General features: G+C 46.1%; 1 protein-coding gene across 1 annotated transcript in view; it reads right to left on the bottom strand.

The window, feature by feature from the left end:
* PDIA5 (protein disulfide isomerase family A member 5) overlaps positions 1 to 18,081 on the bottom strand; it is a 291,070-nt gene that overhangs the window by 169,124 nt on the left and 103,865 nt on the right. The window contains exons 5-6 of the mRNA XM_060262232.1: positions 9,847 to 9,892; positions 2,615 to 2,707 (exon numbers count right to left, since the gene is read on the bottom strand). Coding sequence (XP_060118215.1) covers positions 2,615 to 2,707; positions 9,847 to 9,892 — 139 coding nt within the window. The remainder of the gene's footprint in view (positions 1 to 2,614; positions 2,708 to 9,846; positions 9,893 to 18,081) is intronic.

Genomic DNA, 18,081 nt, shown 5'->3' with positions numbered 1-18,081 from the left:
CTTGCCAGAATACTCCTGAACAGACTGGTGCCCACCATTGCAGAAGAACTCCTCCCAGAGAGCCAGTGCGGCTTCAGAGCTAACAGGAGCACCACCGACATGGTATTTGTTCTCAGGCAGCTCCAAGAGAAATGCAGGGAACAGAACAAGGGTCTGTATGTGACTTTTGTCGACCTTACCAAAGCTTTCGATACCGTTAGCAGGAAAGGCCTGTGGCAAATCTTGGAACGTTTAGGATGTCCCCCAAGGTTCCTCAGCATGATCATCCAGCTACACGAAGACCAGCGAGGCCAAGTCAGACACTGCAACGACCTCTCGGAGCCCTTCCCAATAGGCACAGGTGTAAAGCAAGGCTGCGTTCTCGCGCCAACTCTCTTTACGATCTTCTTTAGCATGATGCTTCAAAGAGCCGCAGTAGATCTAGATGAGGACGATGGTGTCTACATCCGCTATCGCACCGATGGCAGCCTATTCAACCTGAGGCGACTAAAGGCCCACTCCAAGACAATGGAAAAACTCATCCGAGAGCTACTGTTTGCTGATGATGCTGCACTCGTCTCCCACTCGGTATCAGCTCTGCAGCATATGACGTCCTGCTTTGCAGAGGCTGCCAAGCTATTCGGCCTAGAAGTTAGTCTGAAGAAGACAGAAGTTCTCCACCAGCCTGCACCCCAGGAAGATTATCACCCTCCCTGCATCACTGTGGGTGAATCAGTTCTGAAGACAGTCCAGCAGTTCAGCTACCTGGGGTGCATCATCTCCTCAGATGCCAAGATCGACAAGGAGATTGACAACAGGCTGGCAAAGGCAAACCGCGCATTTGGCCGACTGCACAAAAGAGTGTGGAGCAACAAGCATCTGAAAAAAGGCACAAAGATCAATGTTTACAAAGCGGTTGTGATGACAACCCTCATCTATGGCTCCGAATCGTGGGTTTTATACCGTCATCACCTGCGACTCCTTGAGCGCTTTCATCAGCGCTGCCTTCGCACCATCCTCAACATCCACTGGAGTGACTTTGTGACCAACACTGAAGTCCTCAAGCGGGCAGAGGTTACCAGCATCGAGGCACTGCTGTTGAAGACGCAGCTGCGCTGGGCAGGGCATATTTCTAGGATGGAAAACCACCGCCTTCCCAAGATTGCCCTGTATGGCGAACTCTCCACCGGCCATCGAAATAGAGGGGCACCAAAGAAGAGGTACAAGGACTCCTTGAAGAAATCCCTTAGCACCTGTCACATCAACCATCACCAGTGGTCTGACCTAGCCTCAGATCGCAAAGCATGGAGGCACACCATCCACCAGGCTGTCTCTTCCTTTGAGAACACACGCATAGCTGGTCTTGAGGACAAAAGGAGATTGAGGAAGAATCGCACTGCTACAGGACCAACCCTAAATCAGACTTTTCCCTGCAGCCACTGTGGCCGGACCTGCCTGTCCCGCATTGGTCTTGTCAGCCACCAGCGAGCCTGCAGCAAACGTGGACTATTGCACCCTTCTTAAATCTTCGTTCGCGAAGCCAAGCCGAGAGAGAGAGAGAGACCATCAGGAAAAAAGAGCCCACCTATATTGAAACTGTAAACTGTAAAGCACCATATAACGTTTGAACTGGTTTGAACTGACTGTGAGCCACCCTGAGTCCGCTTGTGGAGAGGGCGGGATAGAAATTTAAGGTATAAATAAATAAATACTCCATTGCTGTAAGCAGGACTTCTGAAGAGCCCAGGAGGCATCACCTTCCAATCTGTAGGAAACACCCACATGGAAACAGGTGCCTTCATCATAGAAAGACAGCAGGCTTGAAACCTCATAAAATTCTGCAGCACCACTCAACATTTGGGGATTTGTATCCCATGGCAGTCAGTCTGTTGGGGCAGCCATTACCTTATTCTAAAATTCCTGAAGTTCCCACAGGTTTAACAGAGGTCAGAGGTCCCTGCCATAAATCACTTAAGTCCTACTTGCTCCTTGATTTGGGGTGTAATTTTTTAAATTATGTCAATTCAGATTGCAAGAGCTTTAAAAAGACAGAATATGGAATTTGTTGGCTGTGGAATAACAGGATAACCAGAATACCTCAACTTTCTGTTTATCCACTTAGGCAAAGGATTACCTTTCAAGAATCTCATTTTCTAACAGGTAAAAGCTCACATTGCTTCTAAATACTAATCAATACACATTGGATGTGGGATAATCCAAGTACAGGAAGACCCAAACGTTTTAGATATGAAGAATTCATTTTTATACTCAGTTTTTCTCTACCCCAAAGAGTCTCAAAGTGGCTTATAATTTTTATACCCAGTTTTTCTCTTCCCCAAAGAGTCTCAAAGTGGCTTATAATCACCTTCCCTTCTTCTCCCCACAACAGGGGCCTTGTGAGGTACATGGGGCTGTGAGAGTTCTTAGCTTGCTTGTGCAGTTATGCTGGCCTTGGAGAAATTTAGGAGTTTCAGAAAAATAAGGTTTCTAATTTTTGTGTTAACCCAAACATCACCTATCTTTAAACAAATTTCTCAAACCTACCTAAACATTGGCTTCTCCATCAAATATCTGCAATTATTGCTGATTCTTATTCTGGGAACTACATAATTAATTATAATTCCAGTTGACATACCTTCTCACTGTCCACATGGACAACATCTTTGGCTTCAGGATCCTCTTCCCACAACGGTGCACCTTCTGGATCCTTTAGAAAGGCCACCATTGACTGCCAAAAAGCAGGAACAAAAGACAAGATCTTTTAAACAGCTCCAACCAAGATGCGAGCATGCCGAGACTCACATTCCTGCTTTTGAAATAGCATTTTGCTGGGCTTTGTAGTTCACATTTGAAGCCAGCTCTTATTGTAAAACAACTTTTTAAATAAAAGATTTTAAATATTTCACCGGTGAAACTGGACCTATGAGCTTCATGTTCCAATTGCACAATCTCTCCTGCATGTCATATCAGAAACAGGAACGTTCATTAATCAGCTGAACAACATGAAAGAATCTGCTGACATTTTTAGCTGGACTTTCTTCTAAGGATCCCAAAGCAATGCACATGGTCCTCCCCTCCTCCATTTTATCCTCAGGACCACTGGGTGAAATAGGTTGGGCTGAATATGTGCTACTTCACTCAGGAAGTTTTCATGGCAGAAGGGGGTTTCAAAAAGGTCACTGTAGTTCAACATTCTAACCACTGACTAAGTATTTCATGTGAATAGACTACGGCCTGCAAGCTATATCTGCACATTTTCTTTAAAAAGGGGCGGGGGATACCAGTTAAATAACTGTTCAGTTTCTTACATTTCAAGAGGAAATAGGGAAATCAGAGTAACAAAAATTAATATTCTCTTGAGGGCAAGGAAAGTCATTTGGCTACTTAAGAGCACCAGATACATCATTTTCTGTTTCTACACAAGGCTTGCCAATCCCCAGGTCCCAGGCTCCTTCCCACCCCCAGTCAGCTGGCTGGCGGGGCGGAAGCCCCGCCCCCACAGCCCCCATGTGACTTTCCACCTCCGGAGGCTTCAGTCTCCAATTCAAAAGGCTTCCGCTTGGGATGGCGTGTCTGTGTTTGGCAGCAACTCGTGAGTGGAGTTGAAGAAGTTGGCAGCAACTCGTGAGTGGAGAAGCCAGAAAGGGGCGGGGAGGAAATGTCTGCTGGGCATTATTCCCTGTGTGGAGATCGATTCTCATAGGGTATAATGGAGAACTGATCTGGAGGTATCAGGGGCTCTGGCGGGGCTGTTTTTTGAGGTAAAGGCACCAAATTTTCAGTATAGCATCTCGTGCCTCTCCTCAAAATACCCCACCCCCCAAGTTTCAAAAGGATTGGACCAGGGGGTCCTATTAGCATATGGAGGGAAGGCATTCTAAAAGGTGTGCTGTCCCTTTAAATGTGATGGCCAGAACTCCCTTGGAGTTCAATTATGCTTGTCACACCCTTTCTCTTGGTTCCACCCCCAAAGTCCCCAGATATTTCTTGAATTGGACTTGGCAACCCTATTCTGCACTTTGAGCACAGCTTAATGTCCAGCACAAATCTCTCTGTAGTACTAATAAGGGGGAGGGATTCAGCCCTTCAAATGCTAGGAGTACAAATGGTCCGTTCCAGTGTGAAGACTCCATGTAAACCACCATTGGGGGACTGGCCAGGCTGTCACCTTGCCTAATGGCAAGTGGGTCCTTTGGGCCCTGATGAACTGGGCCCCCTTAAACATTAGGCAATATGTTAAAAATGCTAATGACCTTTTAGTAGCTTGAAAAGATAACAGAAGTTCCAGTATTTTTACTGTAATGCAACTAAAATTGACGTTGACACTGAGGAGGTTAGGGTCCTGTGGGATCTTTTACAGTTCTGCAGGACCTGTAAGATGGAGCTCTTCTACCAGGCTTTTGATTGTTAAATCTGGTCCTACTGTCTGGACAGCATTGGAATGGTACTGTGTCTGCATAAAATTGAATCGATCACCATAGAGCCTGGCCTTTAGATCCAAATTACATCTGGAGATTTTATGTTGGTAAGGATTGTTGCACTGCCACCATGGAAATGGCACACTTACAGTATTTAAATTATTCACTGTTCTTCTAATGGCTGTTTTAAATGGTTTTAATGTTTGTAACTGTAATTGTGGTTTTCATTGGTCTTAATGTATTATGCCTATTGGCCTCGTTCGCTGCCCTGAGCCTGCTCTGGCAGGGAGGGTAGGATACAAATAGAACCAAATAAAGAAACATTTGAGGTATTAATGGGATTTTGTGCAGAGGCTGGTGATATTGTGTGTTTCCCCTCTCCCGCATAGTATCCCGGCTGTGCAGTGCATTATTGAAAGCCTCCCCCGCCATGGCCTGCCTCCATCCCTGAGGCACAGCCCCTGTCCGTGTCATGCAAAGTAAGCATTTCTCAACAGACTCCAACTCTCTCCCTCCACAGCACAAAATCCTCACTGTGCAGCCCAGTACGGTGGTGCGCCCCTCCCCAGCCTGGCTGACACAGGCACAGTGGCTCCAGCAGTCACTGTGTACCTTGGTAAAGGTTGGGCCATTGAGGCGTTGTTGCTGGGATGCGTTGGGAGAGCCCTTTTTGAGGTGATGTGTGCTGTGGAGGGGTCGGGAGAGGGCTTTTGTGGTGGCAGCTCTGAGGCCGTGTTGGAGGCTGATGTACAGGAGCCTGGCTGTGAGCATAGTCTTGGAAGGGCAAAGGAGGGTGATGGATGCTGCCTGAACTTGGGAGGCTGTCCAGAGCGAGCGGCAGCCTGGAGGGCTGTTTTGTGGACCTTGCCTCTGGAGATCATCAGTGAGGGCAACCAGTATTGACTCTGTACCTCATATAACCTTCATCCTTTACAATTCCTGTCTTGCTATAGAGAGAAAATACCTTCACATTCTCTGCAACTGACACTGGCAGGCTGTTAACAAGTCCAAAGGGATAACAACAACAGGGGCTGTGGTTCAGTGATACAGCACCTGCTTGCCATGCAGAACCTCACAAGATCATTCCCTGCCATGTCCTTTAAAGACTCTGTATGAGACACTAAGAGTCTGCTGCCAGTCTGAGTGCACAAAACTTACCTTGCAGGATCAGGGGTCTGCTCCCGACAAGGCAGGGAAGAGGAGGCCTTTTCAAGGCCTATTTTGCCCTTTGAGGCAGAACTCCTTGGATCCACTCCTGACTACAGCTGCCAGCTCCAGGTTGGCTGGAAATTCCTGGAGATTTTGGTGTGGAGTCTAAGGAAGCCGAAGTTGGGAAAGGGGAGAGGCCCCAGCTGAATATAATGCCATAGAGTCCACCCTCCAAAGCAGTTCTTTTCTCCAGGATGGGGACAGAGACCTGTTGTCTGGAGTTCTGCTGTGATCCCAGGAGATCTTCAGCCTCCACCTGGAGGTTTCCCACCTAGGCCTGGCAGAACCCTCTGGGTGACTTGATGCCACCTGACTGGCATGACTTAACTAGACCTGGCTGTTTGTTCCTGTTCAGCAGCAGTCCCTCCATGACAGTCAGTGTGACTTCGCAGTTGCCAACTTCAAGTTGGGAATTCCTGGAGATCTGAAGGGTGGAGCCTGGAGATGGTGGGTTTGAGGAGGGGTAGGACCCCAAAGAGGTACAATGCCATAGACTCCACCCCCAAATCAGCCATATTCTCCTGGAAACCACTGTTGCCAATCTCCAGGAGAAAAAAGAGAACAGGAGAAAAAAGTCACGTGGGCACTCATGTTAAATCAACTTCAAATACTTAGAAATTCAATAATTTATATACAATTGTTCATAGAAATTATATAAATAATTGAATAGCTAAGGATTTGAGGTTGATTTAACGTGAATGCCCACGTGGCTTTTTCCTCCTGTTCTATCTTTTCATGTTACTCTGTTTGGTTGCTATAATCTCCAGGTGAGGGCTGGAGATAACTCAGAATTACAACAGCTCTCCAGATGGCAGAGATGAGTTCTCCTTGAGGTGGCGGGGGGGAGTGAATGCCTTCACTAGGGTGGGTAGGAAGACAGCAAGCATGGGGGGTACTCACCCACCACCTCTTTCTAGAGCTCACTGTATTCTTCTCCAAAAAGGGCCTTACTCCTAGTATATGTGTGTGTATGTGTCTGTGTGTGTTAACGAGAGGAAAAAGTCATAACTGTAGCTTTATGAAGTATTTATAGAACACTTAAATTTAACTCAGTTTTCTAGGTCTTACAGGAGTGTTAGTTCCTACCCTCTACTTTCCAGCTACAATGGAATCAATTACCTAGGGAAGTGGTGAGCTCCCCCTCACTGACAGTCTTTAAGCAGAGGCTGGACCAACACTTGTCAGGGATGCTGTAGGTCAGAGTTTCCCATTTTCAGGGTTGTGACCTGGTACCAGGCCATGGAAGCCTCACTACCGGGTCACAAGAAAAGCCAAAGCTAGCCCCGCCCCCATCTCTGTGTTGTGCAAAGAGGAGCTGGGCTGCCTCTCCTTCCTTCTCCCCCGCTCCCAGTGTTTGAGAGAAAAGGTAGCATCCACTGGCACTTTCGACCCATGAAGTGTTCTTCAAGATATGAGCTTTCATGTGCCTTGCAGTATGTTCTTTTGGGGAGATTTCCCCGGGAGGCCTGGGCAGCAAAGAAGGGTGTGTATTTTTTTTTTCCGCCGGAAGGGACGGGGAGTGGGCATTCCAGTAGCTATTTTTTTTTTTTTACCAAACGGCCCCTGGGCATGCTGGCTGGGGTCATCTGATGGTGAGGAAGGCTTTCTTTCTTTCTTTCTTTCTTTCTTTCTTTCTTTCTTTCTTTCTTTCTTTCTTTCTTTCTTTCTTTCCCTGCAACTGATGCTCTGTCTCTATTCTTGGTGTTGGGGTGGGGGGAGCAACAGAGGGAGGGCTTCTAGTGCCCTGGCCCACCTGGTGAACATTCTGGTGCTTTTTGGGCATTGTATGGGGGAATTTTGGACTGGATAGTCCACTGGCCTGATCCAACATGGCTCCTATTATGTTTATGTTCTTTCTTTCCATGTCTTTCTTTTCCTTTCCTTTCCTTCCATTTCATTCTTTCCCTTTCTCTTTCTTTTCTTCCATTTTTACTGGATGAAACTTTTCTGTTCATCATACTGTTGTTGCAGACATAGGAGCTCTGCCAATGAAAAGTTGGCACCCCCAGTCTGTGTAAGTGAGTGAGAGATGTGGGGCAGAAAGAGATTGTTGGAGATTACTGCAGTATATCTCAACAACACTGGAAGAGATGGTACTATGAACTTGGCACCATTTTACTAGTCCTGCTTTTATCAGCTGTCTGACACCAAAATTAAACTCCTCCTGTAGATATTAAAAAGGATGAAAGTAGTTCACTGGCTAAGTATCTGCACAACAGGTTGCTTTTAAAGGCATAGGAAACATAGCAAGTAAAAAGCTGCAAGTCCCTCATAAATATCCTTTTTGGGATAACAGCAGAAAAGCTTGTATGAACTTCATATAACTTGAAATTAATTCATTAATTGCAGTACAATTCTCTGCTACCTTTCACAGAAATTTCCCCGCGTTTCAACCAAAGAAAAGTATGAAAGATAGCTGTCAAAAGATTTTCTTGAAACCCAGCAAGCTTGGTTGTAGCTTGAGGCAGGGTTCTAGTAGTAGCAGCTGAAGGGAGGGCCTACTAAATGTGTCAGCATATTTGGGTGGTACACAGTGCTGGCATTCCTGATGGCAATGGCAACAGCACTCCCAACTACATACACTGACCAGTGTTGTTAAGGAAGGGATGTGTAGGTGGTGCAGGCAATTGAACATGGCATTAGGAGTGCTTGCAAGCTGGAGAAGAATACACAAACAGATAGGTGCATGCAGGTGTGGGGGTGAAAAGAGATGACCACCCACTTTCCACCCCCATTTTGGCTCAGCATGAGTTTCAGAGAGATTTTTCTGAAAATGAATTTATTTCTGAAGAAGAGACAGGTTTGGGGGAGTGCTCTGGAAGTGACATCACAGGAAAGGTGGAACTTTGCTTAAGTGTGCCCCGGAAGTGACATCACTTGGTCCTTGACACCACAGGAAGTGACATAATTTCTGTCTCCCGGCTCCACCCCCAAATTTTAGTGGGCCACGAAGGAGAAGTGTAAAAATAACTGGGCCACAGGAAAGAAAAGTTTGGGAAACCCTGCTGTAGGCTATTCCTGCATTGAGCTGGGAGCGGAGGGTTGGACTAGATGGCCTCTATGGCCCCTTCTAACTCTGTGATTCTATGATTCTATTAGCACTAAACATATTCACTGTACCATATAATCTGGAATCACACTTGAGCTTTTGAAGGAAACCTTATTTTGTACGAGAAGGTTGAATAAACATACTAAATGTTATTTTTGAGGGTGTTCTGGAGCTAAAAATTACTGCTGGGCAAGTGTAACTTTTGATGCCTTGTAAGATGACTTTTGTGAACCAAGTCTTTTCCACAGTCACCACAAGGGGTGGACTTTTTCCATGTATATTTTTCCATTTGCTGGAATGCAGCCTTTCCCTGGAACTTTTTCAGTGGCTTTTTCCACTTTCACTTTGTACAAAGTTTACTAGGGACCTGGCAGTAAAGAGGAAAGAACACTATTTTTTGTCTGTGCCGTGCCCAAAGAATCTACTATTTTAGCCTGTGGTTATATAAAGAGATCTGCAAAAAAAGTCATTTCCATCTCTCTTTCAACCTCATATCAAAGCAGATGAACTGAAATCATAATGTATCTTCCCAATCATTGTCAAACTTGCATAAAACAGGAACTTTCATGGGAGAAGAATGCCACAAGCAAAAACAGAAGCTTGTTTGGTTTTTCCACCCAGATTGATAGCAGGCTCATAAGAACATAAGAGAAGCCATGTTGGATCAGGCCAATGGCCCATCCAGTCCAACACTCTGTATCACAGAGTGGCCAACATATATACACACACACACACACTGTGGCTAATAGCCACTGATGGACCTCTGCTCCATATTTTTATCTAACCCCGTCTTGAAGTTGGCTATGCTTGTGGCTGCCACCACCTCCTGTGGCAGTGAATTCCACATGTTAATCACCCTTTGGGTGAAGAAGTACCTCCTTTTATCCGTTCTAACCCGACTACTCAGCAATTTAATTGAATGCCCACGAGTTCTTGTATTGTGAGAAAGTTCCCAGTTTATAATGCAATTCAACACTGACTCAATCTAGTTAATCACACACAGCTTTACAGGATGTTGGCTGGCAGATGTGCAAGAGACAGGGGAGGGTGAGAGAAAACTTTCAGGTCACCCAAACAGCTGTTTCTGAAATACATCTTCCACCCCCCTACATGAATCTGCAAGCATTAACATCTGCTTTACATCCAAACAAATCTCACTCTCCAGAAGATCTCAAACTAGTACAAATTTACCTTCAACGTGAGTGCTCTGTTATATTCAGTGTGAAATGTTCCATCCCTGTTAAGAAAGGAGTGGGGATGGGGGGAACAGCAATTAATTTCAGGACTGTCGTTAGAAAATTATGCAGCTGTTTCCTCTGGTCAGGATAAATGACGTTTTCTTCAACTTGCAGGGTGTGCAAAATGCAACAATCAAAAACAAGTTTTTTCAGGCAAACTGGTCTCTAATGAGCACTCATTTCTAGAAAGTCTTAATGAGTGTGTTTACCACAGGCAAGATTTGGGGAGTGGCAGATGCCCAGGGAAACGTACATTTGTAACATCGCCACTATAATTATGCATATTGGTCTCTAAAGAGCTAATACAATCATGTGCTGAAGTCAATGAGCTGGTAAACCATGTGTGCTAAGTAGCAATGTTGGAAACAGTCTCATTGAACAACACTATGAATTGAACATAGGTGTCCAAATGATCTCAAAATAGTTTTGTTGTTTTTAAGAACAAAGCACACCAAACACGCCTGCTTTTTAAAAAGTTTAACACACATATCACAAAACCAAACAGGTTGCTTACCTGTAACTGATGATATTCAGGTGATCATCTATGCAGTCACACACTTGGGTAAAGCACCTACACTTGAAGCAGACCTCGGAAATACTAGAGCTAGCCACTAATGCTTTTTGGCATGCTTTCCTCCTCGTCTGCTCTGGGAGCAGGCATTGACTGCGCATGCCTGAAGCTGAGGAGAAAACGCCCTTCTGCTCCGTTCCTTCTGACCACCTCTGACACTTAAGGTAAGCGATTGAGAGATGCCAGCAGTGGAGAAGGATGGGCGGGTGGGCATGATTGCACAGATGACCACTCAAAAGTCATCATTTACAAGTAAGCAACCTGTTTATCTTCTTTGTAATCTCTGTGCAGTCCCACATTTGGGTGACTAGTGAGCTAAAATGCAACAGGACACAGGGAGCTGGCAGCCAAGTTACAACAGATAGTCACCAATTCCATTACCTGTTTCAGGCTTACCTGGTAGCCAAAGACAAGTTGACAGGTCACTGGAAGATTGACCTCATAACAGACTGACTGAAGGACACTTCCCAGCATTCACTAACATCTAAGGCATACTGTAACATAAAAATCAATGGGAAACACTATGTGGCGGCAATGCAGATGTCATCTATGGACATGCCTCCCAGGAAGGTCACAGAAGTGGAGATGGCTCTCACAGAGTTAGCTTGAAGCTAAACAGGTAAGGGTTGTTCTGCTAGTTGGCAGCACAGAGAGACGGTCAATGTGATCCACTTTGATAGTCCCTTGGGTGAAATCTTGAGACCCTTCCTGAGCTCACCATAGGACACAAGTAAGTGAAGGTCTTTGATTTTTATTATTATTTTTTATTTTATTTATTATTATTATTTTTAATTTGTTAATGTTTTATTTTTTTTTTAAGTCTTTGTGAAATGGATGCCATCTGGCCAAATAGAAGCATAGGGCTCTATGAATGCCTATGGAATGTTAACGACCACTGCCCCTCATCCTTTGGTTCAGAAAGAAGATAGGCGACACGTAGGCTGTGACAGGTGAAACAGTGAGACTACCTTGGGTAGAAAAGATGGGTCAGAGTGCAACACCACTTTGTCTATAAGGAGCATCCACTCAGAAAGCATATGAGTCACTGGCTCTTTTAGCAGATACGATCATTACTAAGAATGCTGTTTTCCTGGTGAGGAGATAGAGAAGTGGTTGCCACGGGCTTTAAAGGTCTATTCATGAGTTCAGCCAGCATGAGAGACAAGCTCCATTCAGGAGCTGTAGGTTTCTGAGGGGGATGGAGTCATAACATGCCCTTAAGGAAGGTTGCGATGATCTTATGTGAAAATATGGAGTTGCTTTCTATTATGTTGTCAAGTCTGCTTTAAACTCTGGTCAAGTCTATAACTAACAGTGGCTCAGGAGTGAAGCCAAACGGTATTCCATTGCTGCTAGCTTGGACTCTCCTCTTCCCCCCTCCTTTCCTTTGTTATGTAGTGTTGCTTTGAAATGGGAATATGTGAATGCTTTATCTGAGCCTTCTCAGGCCTGGCATCGGGGGAGGTTGGAGCCAGGGACGCTCAAGGCCAAAACGGGCCTGAGAACGAAGTAGTAACATCAAGGTGTGAATGTGCCCCGCATAGTGCCCCTCCCTCAAGAATCCCTTTGAAGTCTACCTTATATGATTGCATTCTACTGTATGATCTTTAGTCTTCCAATCTCAAAGTAGTCGAGAACAAAAGTATCAATAAACTAGTTATTTTGTTTCAACAAAGACTTGTTATTGAATCTGCCGACTTGACATATGTCATGATGGGTTGAGATTGCCACCAGGTGGACTTTTAGTAGGGAAAAACAAAGGACTGTTGCAATGATGCTAGGTACAACAAAACGTCTCAAATGGAGTTGATCTGGGGTCAAGCTGATGATCAGAAACATGGGTGGAGAAACATTCCCACTTGGAACAGCAGGTAGCTAGTTTCCTGTCATTAAGCAATACATGACATGCCTGCTGGTGGGGGCGGGGGGGTTAAGGAAATATCCTCCATGCTGTTAGGTGGTAAAATCTGGGACTGGGATGTAGGCCCCTGCCATGTTGCTGTGACAAAAGGTGTGGAGCTGGGGGTGTTGTCTGTATTAATTCCAAGACAATTGTAGTAGGCTCAGATGCTGCAAAGGTATGCTGTCTTCTGAATGATTTGTTGTCTGAAATAACTGAAAAGGTTGCTATATTCTTGAGTATGATTGATTGTCCAAGGATTGATTGTCCAATGTATAGCTGTATATGATTGGTTTATTTTGTTATTTCTGTATCTCCTTTTTGCCTTATATATGCCAATAAAGGCTTGTGTTTGTTGTTGTTAACTATAGTAGACATGTAAACCATGGCTGTCTGGGCCACCGAAGAGCCACTACAATACACAATGTTCAGTTGTGGATTATTTTCTAAATGACATAGAAGATCAGTGGATATGGGGGGAATATGTAGAATAGTCTCCCCATCCACTGGTACAGAAAAGCATCCCTGGCTACAAGTCCAAAGTAGCCATCCAATCCCCTTCCTTGATCAGTGATAGGATGTTCTGCAATGTTAGCATCTGAAATTTCTGGTAGGATATGAAGATGTTCAAGTCCCGCAAGTCCATAATTGGGCGGAGCCCACCGTCCCTTTTGGAAACCGTGAAGTACCTCGAATATAAACCTTGCCCCCTGAGGGAAGGTGGAACCGGTTCTATTGCTTGCTTGGTCAAGAGGTTCTGAACTTCCTCCAGTAGGACCAGTGTAGGGTGAGTGATGACTAATTTTGAACATGGGGGAAGCTGAACAAAGGCCAAAGTCAAAGACCCTGTTTAGGGTTCCGAGAACCTTTAGATTTTGCTGGATGTAAGGGTGGCAAAGAAAATTTTGATTTGCCCCCAGAGTAAAGGTTCTTGTTGCCGTGTTGTGGAGTACGAGGTTTCTGTGACCTTTCCGGCGACTTGGGAGGATATGGTTTCTTGGACCATTGCCTAGGATTTGAGCGAGGTCGGTTAGGACGAGAGGTAGATGGAACACCAAGATTTCTAGATGTCTTGATGCTCTTGTCCATCTCTTGGAGGACGGAGTCTGTGGTAGAACTAAAAAGTCCTTTCCCCTCGAATGGCAGATCTTCAACCCACGACCTTGTATCCAGATGTAGTGCCGTAGAACGAAGCCAGGAGTGACATCTTAAGGTCACTGCTGACATCAGCATTTTGGCTGCTGTGTCGACCATATGCTTGGACGCTGTCAGCTGTTGTTTTGAGAGGAGCAATCCCTCCTTCAGAAGCTTCCTTGCAGAGGACTGTTTTTCATCCGGCAGGGAGGTTAGGAGCGGTGCGAGCTGTTCCCCCAGGGAGTAATGGTACCTGGCCATGCACACCAAATAATTGAATATCTTAATACCCAAGGCACCTGCTGTATAAAAACGTCTGCCAAAATTGTCCAGCCTTTTACCCTCCTTATCAGGAGGTATAGAGTGGGTTTTCTTGGCCTTGGATGATGATGCGACCATTACTGAGTTGGGGCGAGGGTGACAGAACAAGTACTCAGCCCCTTGCTCTTGAACCCTATACATATGGTCCAAACTCCTGGAAGAGATGGAGGTTGAAGCCGGCTTTGCCCATGGTTCCTTAATAGCCTGCTGTATGACCTTAGTCACAGGTAATGCTATCGGTGTCAAAGTGTCTTGCTGAATGATGTCAAACACCGTGTCATCTATCACAGGCTGGGGTTGTACCATGGGCAATGATAAGAGTTTGAGCCAGTCTTTTAATGAGGTCCCCATAGGATTTTAGGTCCTCTGAAGGGGAGACAGGAAGATCCTCCACTGTTCTCTGCTCTGGGGATTGCTCGGAGTGATGCTCCTCATCTGACTCCGGTGCCAATGGAGAGAAGGGATTGCTATGGTCCATGCATTGTTAGATGCGGCGCCTCTGGGAAATGTTCTGGTGTGCGCGACCTTGAGGCACGGGTCCTTGGTTGCGATTCCGGCATCAATGTCGAAGGTTTGACCGGAGCCAAGCGATACGACACCCTAGAGCGATGGGAAGCCTCCGAGCGTTGATCCCAGTCGGGGTTCTGAGGAGGGTACCACAGATAAGGCTGGTAGGGAAATCCTCTAAATGGGTACGACCAGGGACGTGGATCCCAGTACGGTAGGGGAGCCGGGCGCCGGAAGGAATCAGGCTGTTCCCGCTCATTGGGTTTGACCACCAGCGTCAGTGGAATCTTCGGTTGAGGGGCGTCGGCCTCCAACGGTGAGGTGGAGTCTGTACCACTATAAACGTAGCCCCTGGCAAAATTGATCGCTGGGTTAGGTCGATCTCAGGTTCGGAGCCAGAGCAGGATTGTGGATCGTTCAGTTCCGAGGGGCTTTTCGATTGTGCCAGAGAAGCTAGGATATGTTCTGGTGGTGTCAGTTGCACAATCATCAGGTCCAAGCGCCGCTTCGGTGATGGGGAAGAAGTCTGTTGACGTGTCTTTTCTTCTCCTTCCACTTCTTTGACTCCTATGAGAAGCGCTCCCTGCCTCCATTAGCCTTCTTGGCTGGAGTGGAGAAATCGGAAGCTGACGCCGAGCCCGCTGGGGGGGGGCGGTCGGTTTGGAAGATTTGAGTCTGCTGACGTATCGCCGATGGCAACGTCGGTGCCGATGCCAAAACAGGAAGCGCTGTTGACATCGATGCTGCCGTTTGCGGGGTCAAGGCCGACTTCAATAACGCTGTCGAAAGTCTGGCCGCTCTGTTCTTCCTGGTTTGCACGTGAACTTGGAGCAGTGGTGACAGGACTCAACCCGATGACCTTCTTCCAGACACAAAGGACACAGAGAATGTCCATCTGGAGGTAGAATTTTACTCCCGCACTGGCGACAGTGTTTAAAAAATCCCCAACGCTTTTCTATAGAATCAATAGGAAAAGGAGGGAAGCAAACAAGGGGGAGACCCCAAAGGGCCAAAACCCCCAACTAACTACTAATAACATTTTTTTTAATTATTATAACTAACTATTAACTACTATAACACTAACGATAACTACAAAAAAGGTACCCGGTAAGGGTAGAAAAGAGGTAATTACCGACCGGAGAAGCTAAAACGTGACTGTCCAACACGGCGGTCAAAAAGGAACTCCGCGTCATCCCATGCGTACTGGGGGCTTAGTGCATGCTCACAGGGCGTTGGCACGTTAAAAGCCTGGTCTTGGGTACTACCGATCAGGGATCGGCGCTGAAGCTTCATCCCATGGGTGTGAAGCACAGAGACCACGAAGAAAACCTAGAAGACACTGGATTAGCTTTGCCTGCTGGATCAATGTTTGTACAAAATCCTGAGCCAATGATCACACAGTGGAGGCTCTATTAATAGGGAGGTACACCTATTGGTGAATTGTGTGATGCTGGGCGATGATGAACTGCATGGAGTGTAGAGAGGACTTGCCCATGTTGACAAATAGGCCTAGACGGGTTAGGAGGTGAAGGGTAGTCGTGATGTTGGTTTCTGGCTGTTGGAGGAACACTGCAACTAGGAGCCAGTCACCCATGTACAGGTAAAAATAGTAAACCCTGCTTTCTGAGGGTTACCATCACCACAATCATGAATTTGGTGATATCCTGTGGGGCAGCTGACAGTCCAAATGGGAGTACCCAATATTGGTAGTGATGACATCCCACTGAGAATGGATGATAACACCAGTCCTGTGGTCTCATGGTCATGAGAAAGTATGTATCCTGGAGGTCAATAGACGCCAACCAAGCATTTTCAGGAAACAGAGGAAGAATGGTGTGTAGAGTGACCATACAAATCTTTGTCTTTATGTGTCAGTTGCGCCTCCTCGAGTCCATAATGGGAGGCATACCTTCATCCCATTTCGAGACAATGAAGTCCCTTAAGTAGTACCCCTGATGGAGAGCATAGGGTACTTACCTTGGTAAGTAGGGCTTGTAATTCTTCCAGAAGGAAGTGGGATCAGGGTGTGGTCACAGTATGTAGAATGTCAGCTGGATGTGAATTGTATGGCATACTCCACCTGGATGATGATTAAGGCCCACGTGTCCAATGTGATCACCTCCCATGTAGGAAGGAAAGGATGCAGTCTGGTTCCCATGGGTGGGGTAATGTGGGAACCGTGAGCACTATGAAATGGTACTGTGAGTCAAAGAGGCCGCTTAGGTGGTTGTGTGGACTTCTTGCTAGATAAAGACTTAGTCTTGTTTTGGTAAGATTGCTGGGCGGGGGTGGGGGGGAGACCATTTCTTCCCGGTGTTACATGGTTGTGCTGATATTTGGGCTATGTGATTTTCTAGCTTTTGGCCTTGAAGCGATGCTGAGTAGATGGCTGAGTGACCCTGAGATTCCTAGCACACTTCCTTCTGTCATCTATGGTAGTTAAGGTGTCATCAGTAGAGGTATGGAACAGACCCTCCCCATTGAAGGGAAGGTTCTCTGCCTTGGCCTTGATATCAGGCTGTAGCAAATTCAATTGAAGCCAGGCATGCTGCCAAAAGGTAATAGCAGTAGCTAGGGTTTTTGAAGAACAAGTGATAGTACATTTAATTGTGCTGCTCTGCTGCTTTGAGATCTTGCAGACCTCCTGTAGTGCTGCAGTGGCAACTGGCTGGAATGGTGAAGGCAACTCTGTTATCAAGGTCACAAACTGGTTGGCTAAATGGAAATTATAGGCTGCCAAATAGGATACATAATAATGCATTTTAATGACAATGGTAGTCAGGGAGTTGCTTTCCTGGCAAAGGTGTCGATTTTCCTGTTCTCTCTAAATATGCCTTTAATCCCTCAGATGAAAAGAGGGACTCCAGATGTGCGATCTTGGGTTCGGGTGATGCATGTAGCGTATTGTCTATTTCTGAATCATCGGTACGGATGTTGGAGGGTTCTGAGGATGATGACTATACATCTTCTGAGTGTGGAAATAAATCTGTTAAACAGAGTGGGTTGGTGTCTTGGTGGGGAGGGAGATTAGGAGCCTGCTTCAAACCTGAGGTTGGAGCTGAAGGAAGGATGGGATGGAAGATCCATGACATGGCTTCCACAATGGTGAGGTCTAGAGGCTGAAGACTGAAAGAAGAAGAAATTGGATTTATACCCCACCCTTTACTCAAAGTCTCAGAGTGACTTACAATCTCCTTTCCCTTCCTCTCCCCACAACAGACACCCTGTGAGGCAGGTGGGGCTCAGAGAGTTCTTTTAAGAACAGCTCAGGGAGAACTTGTAACTGACCTAAAGTCACACCAGCACCTGCATGTGGAGGAATCAAACAGTTCTCCAAGATTAGAATCCATGCTCTAAGCCACTACCCCAAACTGGCATACCCCAAGCATGACCAAGAGGTACTGAAGTGTCGATATGGTGACCCATGGTGTTGAGTCTTAGGATGGGAATCAACAGCGGTGTCTAGGCAATCTGGACAGAAAACAGACCTCCTGTAAGACCCGCAAGAAGATCTGGAAGTTGACAGAGATGGAGAATACTGCATCCATTGGGAATGTTACTGAACTTGGTGTTGATGTCAAGAGGGAGTCCTCAAATTCAAGGAGTAGTATCTACTTGGGTATCATGGTGGTGAGTGCTGTGCAAGCCACAGTCGTCCCAGGAGCGCTGCCTTGCTCTCATAATGGGGTAGATCTCATGGGCAATGGAGTACTGTTGAGACTGCATCCATTCCATCCCAGCTTCAACCACTGGGT

The sequence above is a fragment of the Heteronotia binoei genome, chromosome 21, assembly GCF_032191835.1.
Source record: "Heteronotia binoei isolate CCM8104 ecotype False Entrance Well chromosome 21, APGP_CSIRO_Hbin_v1, whole genome shotgun sequence".
NCBI lineage: Eukaryota > Metazoa > Chordata > Lepidosauria > Squamata > Gekkonidae > Heteronotia > Heteronotia binoei.
This window is presented reverse-complemented; position numbering and strand designations above follow the sequence as displayed.